General features: G+C 37.8%; 1 protein-coding gene across 1 annotated transcript in view; it reads right to left on the bottom strand.

The window, feature by feature from the left end:
- Positions 1-6,443: 6,443 nt before the first annotated feature.
- Positions 6,444-17,973, bottom strand: part of LOC114054286 (cAMP-dependent protein kinase inhibitor alpha-like) — a 74,561-nt gene continuing 63,031 nt past the window's right edge. The window contains exons 2-3 of the mRNA XM_027877480.1: positions 9,654-9,831; positions 6,444-7,195 (exon numbers count right to left, since the gene is read on the bottom strand). Of these exons, the coding sequence (XP_027733281.1) occupies positions 7,116-7,195; positions 9,654-9,831 (258 nt within the window). The 3' untranslated portion in view covers positions 6,444-7,115. The remainder of the gene's footprint in view (positions 7,196-9,653; positions 9,832-17,973) is intronic.

The raw sequence follows: 17,973 nt of genomic DNA, 5'->3' as shown, positions 1-17,973 counted from the left end.
TTTCCATCTTCACTGCCTCTATTATTATTCAGGCCTTTGTTTCCACTCAGTTGAATTATAGCTATCATCCATGTCTAGTATCTCCTCATTTGAATCCATTCTATACAATGCCACCAGATTAATTAGCCTAATATACAACTGTAACTCTGTCACTCTGGTTCAAACATCTTCATTGGCTTTCTATTGCTTCCCAGTAAAATACTACATGTTCAAGGCCTGATCTATCTTTGTAGGCTTATCTTTCTCTATTTTCCTGACTATTCCATGCTCCAGTCAAACCAGATTACTCACCTTTCCCTGAACATTGATCTTGTTTTCTTGCTTCCAAACCTTAATCCAGACTATTCAAACACATTGGAACCCACTTCCTTCACCTTTGTTGAAATTCTATCCCTATTCTAGATTTCTCAAATGGTGCTCCTCAAAACCAGACTGAGTTCTCTGATACATTCCTCTCCCTCCATATGACTTTGGACCTCTCTCATGTTGTTTACCAGTCTACTTTTTTATTTTCAGGGAGTTAAAAAAGGGGATTTCCTTGATCATCTTGTATGTTTTACAGGATGGTGAGGCTTTGGAACCCTGATTTTATGTCACCATTTGGAGATCAACTGATTGGCTTGGACTGTTGTAAATTGATTGGGGGCTGAACTGTTTGGCCCAAACTGATGTAGATTGGAGCCACCCATTTGTGCTGGCCCATGAAAAGGTCAGTGGAAAATTTGGCCCTTTTGCTTTGTGTTGGTTCTTGTTAACCTCAAGGGGAACTTATATATTGGCATTAGCTCCACTCTCCCCAATTCTTAGTACTCTTAACAACCAAACAAAATCTACCCCAGAGGTCACAGGGATTATAAATCCAGATCTGGAAGCAGATAGGAGCAGCCAGGGTGATAGTGTGGAATATCCAGGGTTTCTGCACCCCAAATATCCCTGTATTCTGAATGACTGAACCCCATCTTGGAGAGTGTTAGAGGCATGTAGCAGGAGAGTACTCATTATTATCATAAGTGTTTATATAGGAACTGAGGACCCTTTTATCTATATCTGTGAAGAATATGACATGAGCTATACTAGAACTGTATTTGCCAATGTCCCATAGGGAGTTGTGGTTGGTGAGAAAGTATTTTTCTATAAAACGCCTGCCCCTCTTTAACATTTCTGAGCTGCCCTGTCACATGGAATGAGGATGGATCCAGGAATTCCAGTCCCCAAACCTGGGTGGAGTGGTGAGAATGTGGTGGGATGGACTAAATCCAGATGGTGCCCTCTCACTGGATTATTGTGGATTCACTCTTCATACGGTATCCTGAAAATCATCCCATTTGAGGTTCTGGCAATATCCCTGGCTGAATCTCTTCCTTCCTCTTCTTTCCCATTCTGCTTGGGAGTTGGCTGCAGCCCCAGTTGCAGGGTGGGAGAGGTTGCTATCCTTGTAGTCTCCTTTTGCATCTGCCTCTCCTCCCATGCTTTCACTCTTGGGTGCTTCAAGTTAAGTCACAGTGTGTGTGTGTGTGTGTGTGTGTGTGTGTGAAAACATTCCCAGTGAAGGTCTATTACTTTCAGCATCAGATGTCAGGTCTAATTAAAAAAAAAAAATTAAGCCTTCCCTTACATCCTGCTGCTTATAGCACTACCTTCTCATGATACTCTTCTCTTTTCCAACTTTGACACTCAGACTTTTACCCTGCTAGAGTTAAAAAAAAAAAAAAAAAGATCCTTAGGCTTCTGGTGATAAGCCTCTGTCAATTTGAGAGAATGAGACTTTGAAAACAGATAGCAGTTTCTTCCATCTTGGTAGGACCTGTCCTTCTAAAGTTTATGTTCTATTGGCAAAGAACTCTGCCTCCTCCAGGATCGTCTTCAAGCCACAAGATGGTACCAGAAGAGAACTTTAGTGGAAGAAATGAGGACAGGGGGTGTCAAAATCAGAAGTGATACAGGACAGTATTCCAAACCTATCACTGTACTCAAGGAGTGCTTAATGAGAGTGAATCATTGTTGCTAAAGCAGAAAAATATATTCTAACATGTTATCTGGTAACCACCCAGCCACACCAATTTCTCAGATTTAGAATCAGACTGTGTTGCAAAACAAAATGCTTGTTAGTGTTTTTGTTTTTGTATATGCCCAGTGTTAAGGGTTTTGTATTTTTGGGGAGGTGATGATAACAGGGTCGTCTGATTAATCCTCTGCCTGTATTCACCAAAGTTACCATTACAAAGGTAAAAACAGTAAAATGGTATGGGGGATATCTTTTGCCAGAACTCAGTGTTTGGGAGGTTCTGAAGGAAAGTATGGGAGAGAAAAGGTATTAGACTACCAAACAGAAGGTCTACAGAGCCATTATACCGACCTCATTGTTACATGCCTGTGAAACCTGGACAGTATACCAGCACCATTTCCAGGAAACAGAATTGCTTCCATTTGAATTGTCTTAGGAAGATTCTGAAAATCACCCGGAAGGATAAGGTATCAGACACTGAAGTTCTTTATTGAACAAACTGCCAAGCATTAAAGCTCAGAGAGGACAACTCTGATGAGTTGGCCACATTGTTCGAATGCCAAATATGTGTTTGCCTAAAAGACTGTTTTACAGAGAATTCATATATGGAAAGTGTTCATATGGAGGTCAGAAGTGATACAAGGATACTCTCAAGGTCTTTTCTGAAGAACTTTGGAATTGATTGCATGACATAGGACATACTCGCACAGCATGGGAGACAAACCCAGCATGGTGTGCTCGCATCAGATAGCACTATGTTCTATGATCAAAGTAGAATTTTGCAGTATCTCAAAAGAAACATGAGATGCACAAGTTTAGAGACATCAGTCCAAATGTTCATGTGGACTATTTGTGCCTAACCTGTGGTAGAGTCTTTGAAAACACTACCTGGAAAGTATAATTCCTGAAAAGTATACTGCTGAGATCAGTGAACTTATCTAAATCATTCAATATTTCTCCATTTGCCATAACCAATGATTCCATGCGGTGCTGGCTGCTGGAGAATCTGTATTTTCTTAGTGTTAATTGTTAGGCCAAAATTAGCACAAGCAGCAGAGAATCGATTCAAACTTGCAAACAAAAAGTTGTGCACAGAAAGTTGCACACCAACTCTCTCTCCACTTTAGTCTTGGCCTGTAGCTTTTTCAAGTTAAATACCTTATTTTTTTTTTTTAAATCACGGAAGCAGAGGAGTTGCAAAGCTTATCTCTGACAGAAGCATCTAGGAGCTGATAGGAAACCCGTAACTTTTTATATGTGTTGTGTGTTTTTTACCACCTACAAATTAGTTGACTAATCAGTTTTAGGAGTTCACACTTATTGGTGTTGACCTAAATAAATGAAACCTTTAATTTCTCCTGATTATTTAAAAATGGGAGTTATTCAGAGCATCTAACTTCCAAGCTATGCTCAGGCCTTCATTTGCTTCCCAGAATAATTAATCTGCATAGAATGAATCATTTTTGGGACAGTATACCCTGTGAAAGAAATAAAATCTGAGCTGTGAAAACAAAAATCTTGCTCCTCACACACAAGAATTTGCTAACTGATTACTCTGAGGACTAAAGAATTCAAATCCATGAGCTGGAATTATTTGTGATTCAAAATAAAATCCTTTGGGGACAACATCAGGTTTTTCTTTTGGCTAAATATGTAGGAAATGAAGGTATTATTGAATAATTTTCTTTTTCTAATCTGGGATCTAACATCAGATAGGAATCAAGAGCATAAAATACAGGATGGGATCTTCAGGTGATGGGAGATCACAATCAATCTGCAATGTAGATTTTTTAAAAAAAATCTTGCAACACACCATAGTGAATCTGAAATGTTAATTTTGAAAAAAAAATGGCACCACATATGATCCTCACTTCATCCCTGTTATAGGCACTTAAGGCCAGTTCTTGGCTTTATAACTTGAAATATGTAGAGATCTTGAAGTAATTCAAAAGAAAGCCATGGAGGTGATTAATGGGCATATATGCTCTAGGCAATCTTACAAGATTGTACTCATAAATACACACACCATAGCCCCCTCCATTTGAAAACTGTGTTCCCTCTGGGACACTGTCTTTTAGAGGATTTGAACCTTTACTCTAAAAGGGTAGAAAATCTGAGTCCAAAGGCTTCTGTTTCCTTCTGCTAGCCTACTGGTCAAGGGCAGCTGCAAAAGCCCTGGAGAGTAAGTTAGATTTAAAGTAAAAAGAACTGAGTTCTCCCACTCGAGCTGCTCTCTAGCACATGGTATCAGAATAGCAGCACAGCTGAAGAGGCTGCAGAGCTGAAGACCAGCAGATAGTTGTATATACTCAGGAGACATCCAACACTGAATGTGTCCACGAAAGGGTATAGAAACAACAAAGGCCTCTGATTAAGCAAAGATATCCCAAATGATTTGGAATATCAGAAGTATGAATTATCCCAGCCACATGTGTGCCCTGGCCAGTGTGCCCTCCCCTTTGGTGCTATGGTAAGCTGTAGGGTGACAAATCTTTATTGATTAAATGTCTTTTGCTTTGAAATAACATTCTATTGGGTAGCTGGTAAAATAAACACTGTCGTGGTGGCTTGTAAACTATGGTATTAGGTGGATAATTGACACCCAAAATGTGATTTGAGCCTGGGGTAGTAGTATTTAGGGGTTGGAGCCCTTGGTTCTTTGCAACTATACAAAGGTTAAAAATTGTCCCTCACTGTTACTTTCCCCTCTTCATCTTGTCAATATATTATGACCCTCAGTGGCCAATAATCTTACTAATCTATCCCTGCAGCTGGCTGTTTTTATGCTTCTTTTAATCTAGAAATAGTCTTATAGTAATAAAGGTGGCTTATAATAAATAATAAGTTGTACTAAATGGTGACTCCACAAATTCCTTTCTATGTATTGAAGTACAGATTATTTTTGAACTTCAGATTTACCTATTTAGTTTTTGTTATTTCCTTTCTTTTTTTATTCATTCATTCATTAAGACTCCCTCTCTTGCCTGGACTGGAAACGTAGTGGTCACTCATGAGCCTAATCTGTCCTCTACTGATTTGTATGGAAGTTTTGAACCGCTGTTCCTATCCTGGGTTGGTATGCCCCACTGTAAGCAAGCTGGTGTCTCCCCATCCCTAGGGGCTCACCATATTGGTGCTAGGCTTATTATACCCAGTTGGCTGAGCTCTACTGCAGCTCAGAACTCCCGAGCTCAAGTAATCCACCAGCCTTAGCCTCCCCAGTAGCAGGGTTTATAGGCATGTACTACCACACTTGTCAAATTGACTTTTTGAAAGACATGCTGTGTTGTATGTTTTCCCCAGTTATATGAGGGTTTAAAAAAAAAAAAAAAAGACAAGACCTTTACCCACACCCCCTCCCCCGTCATTTGGAAAATACCATGAAGAGAAATGTGTATATACTTCTCTTTTCCCTGACATATCCATGTTAACAGATAAATCGTCCTTTAGGAAGAGAACTACCTACTATACTCAGCAGTGAAGTGAAGGTTAAATAGATTTTTTATTGATACAGTACTTCCAGCTGCCTGTCATTTTTTCCAGTCATTCATGAACCAGAGTCATACTGCTGGTTTCTTATTTATTACCACTAATAAATGATTGTATAATACTGACCAGAAGGGTTACACATCTCACAGAAAACTTCCATGACAAGCACCATGATATGTACTGTAGAAACACAGCAGGGGCCATAAACAGTATTAAAGAAGTTTTGTTAACCAATAATGATGATTATTACATACCAGAAAGCAATCACACTAGTTATTAGTAAAAGTTTACAAACATTAAAAAGTGCATAATAACATCTGGAGCCATTGAGGCCTGAAAAAAAGACACCACTTTATCTTAACAATTTAAAAATCAAAACAAAACCAAAAAGAAAAAAACCCAAACAAACCCCAAACAGCAGGGCTTTACTTATGTGATTAGTGTCCACATGATTATGATGGGATCATTTCTCCACTCTTTTTCATCCTTACACTGGGAGGTGGGTTTCCCCCCAAAAATCAAAGAAGTAGCACAAATCTATACTTTAGCAACAGAAAATTAGGTCCTCCAGAAAGACACATTTCCAACTCTTGGAATGACTTTTTCCCCTCTCTTTTTCCCCCTCAAAAGTTTAAAAGTGATCCAAAAAAACTGAAGTTTTAAAAGCTCCTGAACCTGGGAAAAAAACATGAATTGACATATTGATTCCCAATTCCTGAAGAAACAGCTAGCAAGGGGCAGGCAAAGTGGCTATTTCAAACATGATAGGGGCACCCACATACATTGAATTTTAAGATAATATTCACCTTAATTAATCACTTAGGAGGCCTGTGTAACAACGTAAAAATACAGTGAAGTGTTGATGAGTTAGTATTAGGCCCAATCAATTTAGGAGGTGACATTTTAATCCATCATGTGTACACCACCACATTATACTTGGGGGGGGGGAATAAAAGGGGTAGGGAGAGACAGGAAAGGAGAGAGGGAGGGAGGGGGAGAGGGAGAGAAAGTCTTTTCAAAAATAAGTGGTAGAAAAATTCACAGTAACATAAATTTTTTTTTCTCCATAAGCAAAGGGGGCAGTGTTGAGCATCTAAATCATATAATACAACAACATTGTAAATAACAGCTGTAAAACATAAATACATGGTTCTAAAAACAGTGCTTTCTTTATGATTCTTTTTTTTTTACTGGGAGAATACTTTGGCCAGAGATTTTTTTTTTTGAGCTCTGAGGATCACTTTAACCCTTTGCAAATAAACACAATTAAATCCTCTGACATTATGAGGGGCCATTTTACTACAGGAAGAATCATCATCTGTTCGTGCTACTCTCTACAAGCATTTCATCATGGGATCAGGTGAAAGGATCCATCCGATGGAGATGTCCCAAGCTTAGCCATGCCAATTCAACCACTGCTAATGACAGAGGTAGAGAAAAGTCTGTCTGCAGCTGCTTTAGCCTGTGTACCTATTTTTAATAGGACAATGAGCAGGTTTCAGCAATGCAGAACAGCCATTTTTTTCTTTCCTCTCCTCTTACTTATGGAAATACATGCATTCCAGTCAGGCCTTGAAGGGTGAGAACGTCAGCAGCTGTGTCTGTAGGGCCAGGGGAGACATTAGCTATCTTGCTTGGGCGCTCCCCCCTGGTTCCCCCCAGTTTGCTCTGGTGGGTTTTTCTGCCCATCGCCTTCTCCTTCTGTAAGAGACAATGATCAAGGAAGAAAGGGACAGTTAAAAAATGCGGGCAACATTTATTGGCAATTAAGACAAGATACGGTATGACCCTTCCCTCCAAGACCTGGAAGAACATTGTATTCTTTTTAAGTGCTTATGTTCCATTTGCTATGGATATTGTATCATGTTTTATATTTACTTACTAGAGTGGAAGCTTCTGGAGGGCAGGGACTTTTTTCCCCTCAAGCCCCAATCATAGTGTGCTCTTCACCTGGCAACCTTTTAATTAATGGCTGCTGAACTGAATTGAAAAGCAGCAGAAACCAGGGAAAAACAAAACACACTGTGCTGGGAGATAAACTGAGAAGACTTCAAATCCTCAATTCTAGTCATGGTACTTTTGCTTGGTGAGCAGCCAATCACAAAGACAATGGCTTAAATGTTTCAAGGACTGGCTGGTTCTGATATTGTGAAATGTGCCATGAGCTCTGGACATCCTCATTAAAAAAAAAAGGCTATAATTAACTTCCATCTTGGAGTGATCTTTCTTTGTGCATATCTATATCTATATATCTATATCTATATCTATATATCTATAGATATCCATATCTATATCTATAGATATATCTATATATCTATATATATCCATATCTATATCTATAGATATATCTATATACATATATACATATACTATATATCCATATATATATGTGTATATATATATATATGACACATGGTGTGGGTAAACAGGAAACCGAAGAATTACTTTATGAGACACCTAAATAGATATCTTCACTTTTCCCCAATCTATGGTCATGTTTTCTAAGCATATAAGAAGGCAAGTGATGTCTGACTTGATGTCTTATTTTTAGAAGTATAGTGAAAAAAAAAAATCTATAGAATACGGTGTTAATCCACCAGTGAGATTCCTTTATAGTATCAAGGAAAAATGGATCTCAGTACAGTATTTAAGAATAGAAGGTAGAGTATTTGCCTACATACAGTCACAGCACAGAGGTCTTATTACTTCAACTTTAAAGACAAACAGCAAAGCTAATAGGACATGATCACATGACAGCTGGCCACAGACTTGCATGAAATGGGCTGTGATTTCAATTCAGCTCCCAAAGGACAAATGCACAGCCACTTGAACAGCCTCCATGGCAACTGGCACCCTCAACAGCAATTTTAGCTAATGACTTAAGAGCTTTAGACATTAAATAATTCTCTCTCCAAGGCAAGGGCATCATAGTACTGGCTAAAAACTAAAGGACTGTATTGTTCCATATAAAGAATCTATCTTTTCCAGACATTTTGCTGGTGTTAAAACTCAGTCTGTATCAGTACTTCTTTACAAATAAATTTGCAAATAAAATTTTACCTTTGATCAGATTGTATTTGGGGAAGGCAGCTGTGTTTATATTCAGACTGATAGTGTTAAGTGGAATGGAAATGAAAAGTGACCCTGGGTAAGTCACAGCTTCTGAGTTACCCAGTTTCCTCATTTGTAAAAATGGGGATAACAGGAGTTAAATCTTCTACGTAAATGATTTAGAAGACCATTCGTGACCATACAATGAGGCTCAGAAATTAGTATGACCATGGGAAAATGCTTCCATAGGTGACTGGAGTAAAGGAGGTTAATGACAAAAATAAAGGCTCCATATGACCTAAAATATTTGTAGCAGTGAAGAACTGGGGGAAAAATGTAGATATCCAACAAATTGGGATTGGCTAAACCAATCTCTAACATTCATGTAATAGAAACATGAATGTACTAAACTTAAAAAACGATGACCACAATGAATAGAGAAGCACAAGAAAATTTATATGAGCTGTTGCAAAGTGACTTAAGTAGAATCAGGGAAACAATACCCTATACTCAAATGACAACTAAAATGAAAAGAACAACAAAACAAAGGAAACTGAAGGCTATTAAAGAGTTAATTAACAAGTTTAGCTCCAAAGCAGATGTAAGAAAATACCTTCCCACTGCTTCTCCACATACATTGGGAACCACAGATGTGGTACATTGCACAAAAAATGAAACTTTTTTGGGGGGGCTAAATTGTTATTTTTTCCTCTTTGTTATAACAGATGGTTCTCTGGGAAGGTGAGGGGAAAAGAAAACATTGGGAAATGTTAAGTGATATAAGAAAAAAAATACCAAAATCTATTTTAAAAAGAGTAATAATGACTAAGAAGTCAAAACTGGATACTTACCTTTGCCCAGAATCATAAAAACACAAACAGAACTCTTTCATCCAAGGTTATGTTCACATGTTGCTTTTCACATTCAACAAAGTCCTATGAGGCATATTTCAATTATCCCATGAACAAACATGTATCTGAGCTGGCCTGACGATGACCATTACCAAATTCCTCAACTCCCCAACCTCCAGAAAAGATTCTCTTCCTCCCAAAAGCGCACACACACACACACACACACACACACACACACACACACACACACCACTCACCAGGCTTGTTGATATCAAGGTCCGATAGCTTGAGGGACACATCAGAGGTGTTGGTGGTCGAAGAAGTCACGATGATATCGTGGATGGCATTCCTTCTACCGGTTCTTCCTGAAGCAATAAAATCTGCATACGTAGTTTCCACATCCGTCATTGCTAACAAATATCCACATAGCAGTGCCTATAGAAGACAACAGTGAAGATGAGGTGAGTACATAAAAGGCAGTCACATGTTCAACTACTGTCCTACAGCAACATTAGCTAAAAAAATTCTTCTTATTTTAAGTCTGTTGTAAGACTTAAAAGCTGCTTGCAAATTTGGCCTTTTTGCTAAGGATTGAATGATTAGATCATAAAACTTTTGACTTCCTCTCTGACCTCAGTTTCCTTACCTATAAAATGGACTAGATGTTCTCTAAGTTCCCCTCCAGCTCTAAATCTTATGATTCTAAGGGAAAAAAATGCACAAAATTTTCAAAGTAATATCTATTATTTTTTTTTGAGAAAAAAGTAATAGGATGTGGTAGAAATGTCACTGGACTTGGAATCGGAAGACTTCGGTTACAATGGCAGTTTTCATGTTTACCAACACTATGATTTCAGAGAAATCCTTTAACCTCTTGGAGCTTCAGATTTCCTCATATGTAAGTAAAATGGAGACAATGATACCTGCCATAGAGTTAGTAGTAGAACCAGTATTACATTCTAGGTCTCCTGATTTTCATCCTGATGCTCTTTCCACTAAACCAGGGGGTCAACAAAACTCAACCTCTAGGTCAAATCTAGCTGGCTTCCTTTTCGTAGGCCCTCTGGCTAAGAGTGTTTTTTTTTTTTTAATTTAAATAAAGTTTTATTGTATTAAAAAATGTAAGAATCATTCTTGCCTCCAGGGCTGTACAAAAATAGGCAAAAAGCCCTTGGTACATTGTAGTTTGCTGACCCACGCATTAAACCAATTAAACAATGTACTTTCTATCTTAGGATTTGGGTAAGGGTGTAAGCCTCGTTCTTCTGATTTGTGATTTGTTCACTCGAGTGAATATCAAGAATACTTTTATTACTAACTTACAATATAAAATAACATTTTTATCACTGTATTCCCAGGCATAATAGCACAATAACTTGCATACAGTACAGGTTTAATAAATATACACTAAATTTGAGTTTCCGAGACCACAAATGTATACCTGAGGCAAACGCAATAGGTTTCTTACACCAACGCTCTCAGGAACACTAGGAAGGGAAAGGAACAGTAGTAAATTACAGGATCATAGGACTGTAGCTGGAAGGGCCCTCTGAAGCCATCAAGTCCAATCTCCTTATTTCATAAACAAGGAAACTGAGACCCAAGGAGATTAAGTGATTTTCCCAAAGTCACTAAGTAGTGAGAATCAGAGGTGAAACTTGTTTCTTAGGGATTTTCCCCCCATTAGTTCTGCTCTTGCCTACTGGTCCTGAGCTCATAGACCAGTGTTATTTCTGTAGCTACTTTATCATTTTATATGGTGATAGTAAGATTTCTTGGCATTTCACATCATCCCAGTATGTAGTAGAAAGAAGGAAAACATGTTCGTTAAGGGTAAATGAATTAAACTGCAAGAGAGGGTATAGAAATTAGAAAGCTATCTTGGTGTATATTCATGTGGTATATCTGAAGGACAAAATTCTAAAAAGAAATCGTATATCTAGAGCTGGAAGGTGCCTCAGAGGTCATCTAAACCCAGGCCTCTTATTAGGCTAAGGGAACCTAATATCATAGAGGTAAGAAGTAGTCAGTCAGCTGATTAGCATTTATTAGGTATCTACTATGTGCCAAACTAGGTGGCTCAATGGATGGAATGCCAGGCCTGGGGTCAGGAAGACTCATTTTCCTGAATTCAAATTTGGGCTGTGTGACCCTAGGCAAGTCATTTAACTCTGCCTACCAAAATTTTTCATCCGTAAAATGAGCTAGAGAAAGAAATGACAAACCACCCCATTATCTCTGCCAAGAAAATCCCAAATGGGATCACAGAAATTCAGACACAACTGAAAAACGACTTAACAATAACAAACAAACATGTTAAGCACAGCCATAATTTGAACTCCAAACTAGCACCTTTCATACTGCACCACAATTCCCCATCACATGTCGAGATCAAATTTTAGCACAGGAAAGAACCTCAAGATCATCTCATTCAGCTTCTTTCCCATCTCATCTTGAACTATATTAGCAGCACAGGAAGAAACTTTTAAGATCATCTTATCCAACTTTCCTGTTTTTCAAATGAACAAAACTGAGGCTCAAAGAGGTAAGTTGGTTTAACCAAAGCCAGACACAATGAGGTAGAGGTAGAGCTGAGTTTAGAACCCAGGTTGGACCCATGTCCAGTGTTTTCCATTCATTATACTTTATTGTAATGCACTAGCTTCAGTAGCATCATTTAGGAAATGTTACATTCTGAAAGAGACACCTCAAAAGTGTGAGAAAAATTAATACCAAAAAACTTGATCCTTTCTCATAAAATGAATGAATAAAGCATTTATTAAGTACTTAACGTGATGAATATGTGCAAAAGCATTGTATTAAGCTCTGGGGATACGAAAAGTAAGGATAGTCTCTGCTCTCAAGGAGCTTACATTCTAGTGAAGGGGAAAACATATATGGAAGGTTTCAGCTCCAAATCAGTCAGAAATGTCTCATAGTCCTCAAGTCCAGTGACAAAGCAGATGTTAATGTCTCTCCCTTGATGTCATTTGCACTGATAAAATCAGATTAGTTGCTAATCTGGAACCATAAGACAGCACCAAGGACTTTGATGGAAAGAACTTTCTTTTCTGGGTTTCTAGTAGCTGTGACTCTAGGGCCTGCAGGATACATCTCCACTGAGGCTGCTTCTCAGGATGATGGCTGGGGTTACTGGTCTGGAAGTACTGATATTCCCAAGGCCCCTACTCTCAGGGTCCTTGTCTGTCCCCATCAAGATCCTTGGGGAGATGGCGGTCAAAATGGTGGTGATGGTTTGACTTGTCTGGCACATGCTGCTTCCCATGTCTCCATCAAGATGCTTGTTGATTCAGCTAAGCTGGCTATCCTCTCCTGTTGTTTGGAAGTTGGGGGGGGGATGGCTGGCCTCTTCTCTATAGAAGTTGCTTCCCTTGATGATGTCTGTGAGGGCTGGACTGGGACCAATTAGGCATAGTGGATGGAGTGCTTGTTTCAGAGTCAGGAGGACCTGGATTCAAGTCCTGCCTTAAGCAACTCCTCAGCACAATGAAGTTGCAGGGCAGGTGTTGATCTCCCTTGCCAGGAGCCCCTTATACTGATGAAATCACAAGTTTGACCAAATATTATAAACGTGCATGCCCACTCAACACACACAATTCACAGCCCCAACTCTAAATGAATTCTCTAAGCATAATGGTGTGAATGACTCCATCAGGACACACTGGCATTAGTCACATCCTGCCCCCATTTCTACAACTTTGTGCCCCAAAAAAAGCAAAAATGCAAATTACTCTCTTCTCACTGACTTACATAATTTTTAGCCCCCAAATACCCAAGTCATAACCGAGAACACCTGCTTCTAACTCAATCTCCTTAATGTAAAATGTCACCGTTGTTTCTTCTGTGTACTTGGCATTTCACATCACCCCCAAACCAAGTGAACACCCCTTGTATCTGAATTAAAAGATGATTATGAAACAGGTAAAGGAACTTAGAATTATAGACTGAGGTAAAGAAAAAAGAATATATGGAAGAAAGCTTGGGACAATGACAAGTCTCAAAATTACCTACAACTACATAGTTTCTTTGGCCAAGAATCAGCTCTATAACTAGCTGTAACTTCTTCTGAGGCAAATATGTTTGGGTATGTAAGGGTAAGTAGAGAATGTGGCAGCTGTAAGGCCGAGTCCAATCCAAACTCAAATTAAATGGAACTGGGGAGGGGCATTGGTTGGGTAGCCTGATAAACTGGTCCCTCACCCTTTTCCTTTAATTCTCCTACATTTGTTCTAATGTGCCTTTTGAGACCTTCACTCTATTCTAAATAAATAAATGATAAACAAAACAAAAAACCCCACAGTCCTCAAACTTTTTCTTTGTGCATTCCTCCCACATCTTCACATTCACAGAAGCTGGGATTAAATTCTAAACATAACTTTCATGTGCTTTGCCTACATGAGCAATGAACTAGCTGGTGACACAGAATGGTTGATGCCACATAAATTAGCATTATCCGTGTGAATGGGGGAAGAAACGAATCAGAATGGATAAGCCAAACATTCATATTTGGTTTCAGAGCACAGACCACCCCCAACACACTTTTTTTATGCAACATAGTGATGAATCTCTTCCAATCACGTTCTACTGTGAATGAACTGGAGGGATAGACACAGCCAAATTTGTGTTGCTATGAACAACACACAGTTAACTTTCCTTTTCATCTCCTCTCATAGGCAAAACATATCAATTATTGGACCAGTATTTACCTTACTGATAGCTTTCTGGGTGGTCACTTCTCTTTCCCATTCCCCTCAGTGAAGTGTACCCTAAAATGACTTCATTATTGTTCAGTTTTTTTATGTATCTTTTTCTCCTAAGTTTATGGTGGGTTTGATATACGTGGTAATAGTACTTTCCAAACTATTCCATTTAATTTTTAGTCAAAGAGATAAGTCCCAGTTCTTTTAGTCAAATGCACGATCACTAGAGATCCTGGTATAAGAGTGGCTCCAACTGTGTATTTGGAAGGTGGACTGCAAGTACGTAGGTATAAAAAGAGCCTTAAGAGATTCATTTCCTGTTGGTTTCACAAAACAATAAATACTATATTCAATGAAACCAAAGGAGTGCAATAAATAGGTTGAGCTAAAGGAAAATTTAGAGGTTTCATTTTAAGAGTAGCAATGGACAGATTTCAGTACCCCATATAAAGAACCTAATAAGGATGCATTTAGGTAAATGAAGTTAAATTTATATGCTAAATACATATCAAATCTTTCCATTTGATTATCTAACTGAAAAATGAAGTCTAAATACATCTTAAAATGGAAACAATGTTTAAACACATTTATTTTGTACATGAGATAGAAAAGATTATATATAAGTATTTAGTCTGATAGAAAAGAGAAAAACTTGATTCTTTAAAAATAAAACTATTTTGGATGCAATTTTTCATAAATCACAAATCTCCCCAAATTACAATCTAAAACTCTGATTAAAATTCAAGATTAAAAAAAAAACTCCTTAAACTCCTGTTTTCATTCTATTAAGTTGTCCTGCACCACCCCCCCCCAAGTCCCATGAACCAACCTGAGAATCTGTGTTGTTCAGGAGTCTCCTTCCGTTTTATGAGGAATTTTTTGTCTTGTCTTCATAATTCCTATCCAATCCTTAACCAGTCTATCCCTTCCTCAGACCCTTACTTCAGTTAGCTTAGAGGACAGCTAAGGTTTGGATTAGCAGTATCTATATATTAGTATTGTCAAAAGAAGCTAGGAAAAAGGAAGCCTGTACACTTGTCTCCTAAATATAGCATGTTGAGCATTTTGGCATAGATATCTCCAAGACCTTCAGGCCTATGAACATTCTAAAAAGAGTTACTGTAGTGACAACTGGTCATATGCTAAATGCTGATTGGATGACAGGCTAATTCTGCTTCAGAAATGGAAACAAATGAAATGAGACACGCACTTAGAAGGAATGGATAGAATGCAACCAGCCTGCATTAAAAGTTTCTGTAATAAGTGTCATGCCTTTTGATCAACAAAAACTCTCCTGCCCCATTACTATATTTGCCAATGTATTGTTCCCAATCCTTACTTGATGAAGTCCTATTAATTATTTTCTCATTGTAGGTAATCTTTGAAGAATTTACCTTGTTTGTTGCTTGGTCTTGCCTTGCACTTAGTAGGGACACAACATTTATTGATCTAGAATTCAATATAACTCTTTTTTAGAATGCCAAATCCGTATAATATTTTATAGGCAATAAATGAAAATGGTGTGAAATAAAAAATGGGTGATTATCAAAGTACTCATTGGAAATGTCTTGTAGAATCAGAAACCAGAATAGAATTACAGGATCCAAAAGCTGAGAGAGATCCCAGAGATCATCTAGCCCAATCCTTAACAAAAGTAGGAATCATCCCTGGTAGCAATCCAACCTATACTTGAATGTCTCCCTCCTCACATGATTTGTGTCACAATGAGGCTCCAACGAGTATGAATACAGGGTAGATAAATCCCTTTAGAAAACTTTTGCCTAGCAAAAAGATGTCAACATCTCAGCTAATAATAAGCCTCTTTAAGTAGAATCTGCTGCCATAAAATTCTAATGACGACAACTTGACTCTCTTCTAGAATTCTTTGTGGGGAGATTTTCTGTAGATACTCAGATACCTATAATTGGTGCCTCCCCTCTCCCCCAATTAAAAAAAAATGTCAATATGCTTTTTACCCCTGACTCTGCCTAGACTTTTAAAATATTTAAGTTATGAAAAGTGCCAGTACTTGGCACAGATAAATAGTTCTCCATCTTCTCTCATTACTCACCAACTGGGCCCCTCATGACTTTGCTCATGCTGTCTCCCATACATCATATTCTCTCCTGCTCTTCCTATCAATTAATGAATAACCATTACCTCTTTTAAGACTTGGCTCAGTGTACTTATGTTGGATCTCACTTACTTTCAGGAACTTTATATTCCATATGACTCAAGACAAGTTAATTCTCTCTTTCTAAAGGAGCTAAAATCTTACAAATGTAAGCTTGGGCCCATAAAACAACAACAATAACGACAAATACCTGCCATTTGTATAGTAGTTGATAATACAAAGAGTTTTATATTCATAACTTGTTTAATCATTATAGCAACTCTGTGAGGATTGGGGAAGCTATTATTATTAACCTTTTACAGTTATGGAAACAATTTTAGAGAGATGAAGTGATTTGTCAAAGATCACAAAGCTAGAAAGTGGAGCTGGAACTCAAAACTCCATCTCATGTCTCTAGGTCTTGATGTCTTTCTGGCATAGTATGTTATCTCAAGAGCTAACATATCCAAGAGGACTCCAAACCTCACTTCAGCAAAGAACTGCCCAGCTCTAACAGACGTACTTCTCTGACTACATTCACATCAACACTCTTTGCTCTGGTACCCTTAAACTAACACACAAATGTCTTGATCTTCAGAGCACAAAATGCTTTAATTAGGACTTTAGAGATAATCTAGTCTAGTTCTTTTATTTTATAAATAAGGAAACTGAGGAACAAAGAAATGACTTAACTACTAGCAAAAAGCTAGTGTAACATAATTAGGAGTTAGCTGCAGAGCCAAGACCCATAATTCAAGTCTCTTACTCCGAGTCTACTACTCTCTACACTATATAAAGAATTTTTATTTATAAGACAAAGATGGTCATTAAAAAAGATACCCCACTTTCTTCTTTCACTGTGAAAATATCAAAGGATCTTAGAATTGGTTGTAATCTCAGGTCTAATTTTATCCCATACAATCCAAGCGTTTTTTAAGCACCTATTTTATATCTCTACTGGCTAGCATTATGCCTTACACAAGGACAAAAGGAAATCCAGCCCCTGCATTGGTTTATATTAGAAAGGGCAGATACCACATTAACACAGATAAGTATACATATGATAATTTGAAAAGAAAGGAGAAAGAACTAATAACTAAGGAGGAATCATTAAGGAAAAGTCTTTCTTCTCCAAAGAAGTGGAACATGAGTTGAGTTTTAAAGGAAGCTAAGAATCCTAAGAGGAAATGGGTGAAGGGAAAATGCATTTCAGGCATGGGGGTAGCCTGTGCAAAGTCACAGAAATAGAAGACTGAATACTTCTATTAATGTAATAGAGAAACTGTTAATTCCATTAGTGAAGAGAATTTTTATGCCTATATCAAAAAAATCACAGATCTGGATAAAAACAAAAAGATTGCAACTAAGATGGCAATAACTTTTTGGTCAGCTGTATCACAATGTTTTATATTGATCTTGAATAAATGTCAATTATGATTATTAGTACTTATCATGTATATGGCTCAATAACTTTGGATTTAATTCACATGACAATCTTTGCATTTCTCTGAAAATGATACTTATCAGATGTATCAGCAGTATCGAAACAATACCTTGCTGTATGACTAGGGGTGGCCATTTCCTCATCTGGAAAATGAAAAGGCTAGATTAGCTAATCCTCAAGGTTCCCAATAGTAGTGACATCCTATGAGTCTAGGTTAAATAGTTTAATGCAATTATTATCTTAGAATGATATTTTTTAAATTCCAGAATTCTCACATTCACTTCAATGAGGACTATTTC

This window comes from Vombatus ursinus, unplaced genomic scaffold, assembly GCF_900497805.2.
Source record: "Vombatus ursinus unplaced genomic scaffold, bare-nosed wombat genome assembly UNPS02014812.1, whole genome shotgun sequence".
Classification (NCBI taxonomy): domain Eukaryota; kingdom Metazoa; phylum Chordata; class Mammalia; order Diprotodontia; family Vombatidae; genus Vombatus; species Vombatus ursinus.
The sequence above is the reverse complement of the archived record's forward strand: the minus strand, read 5'-3'. Positions and strand labels throughout refer to the sequence as shown.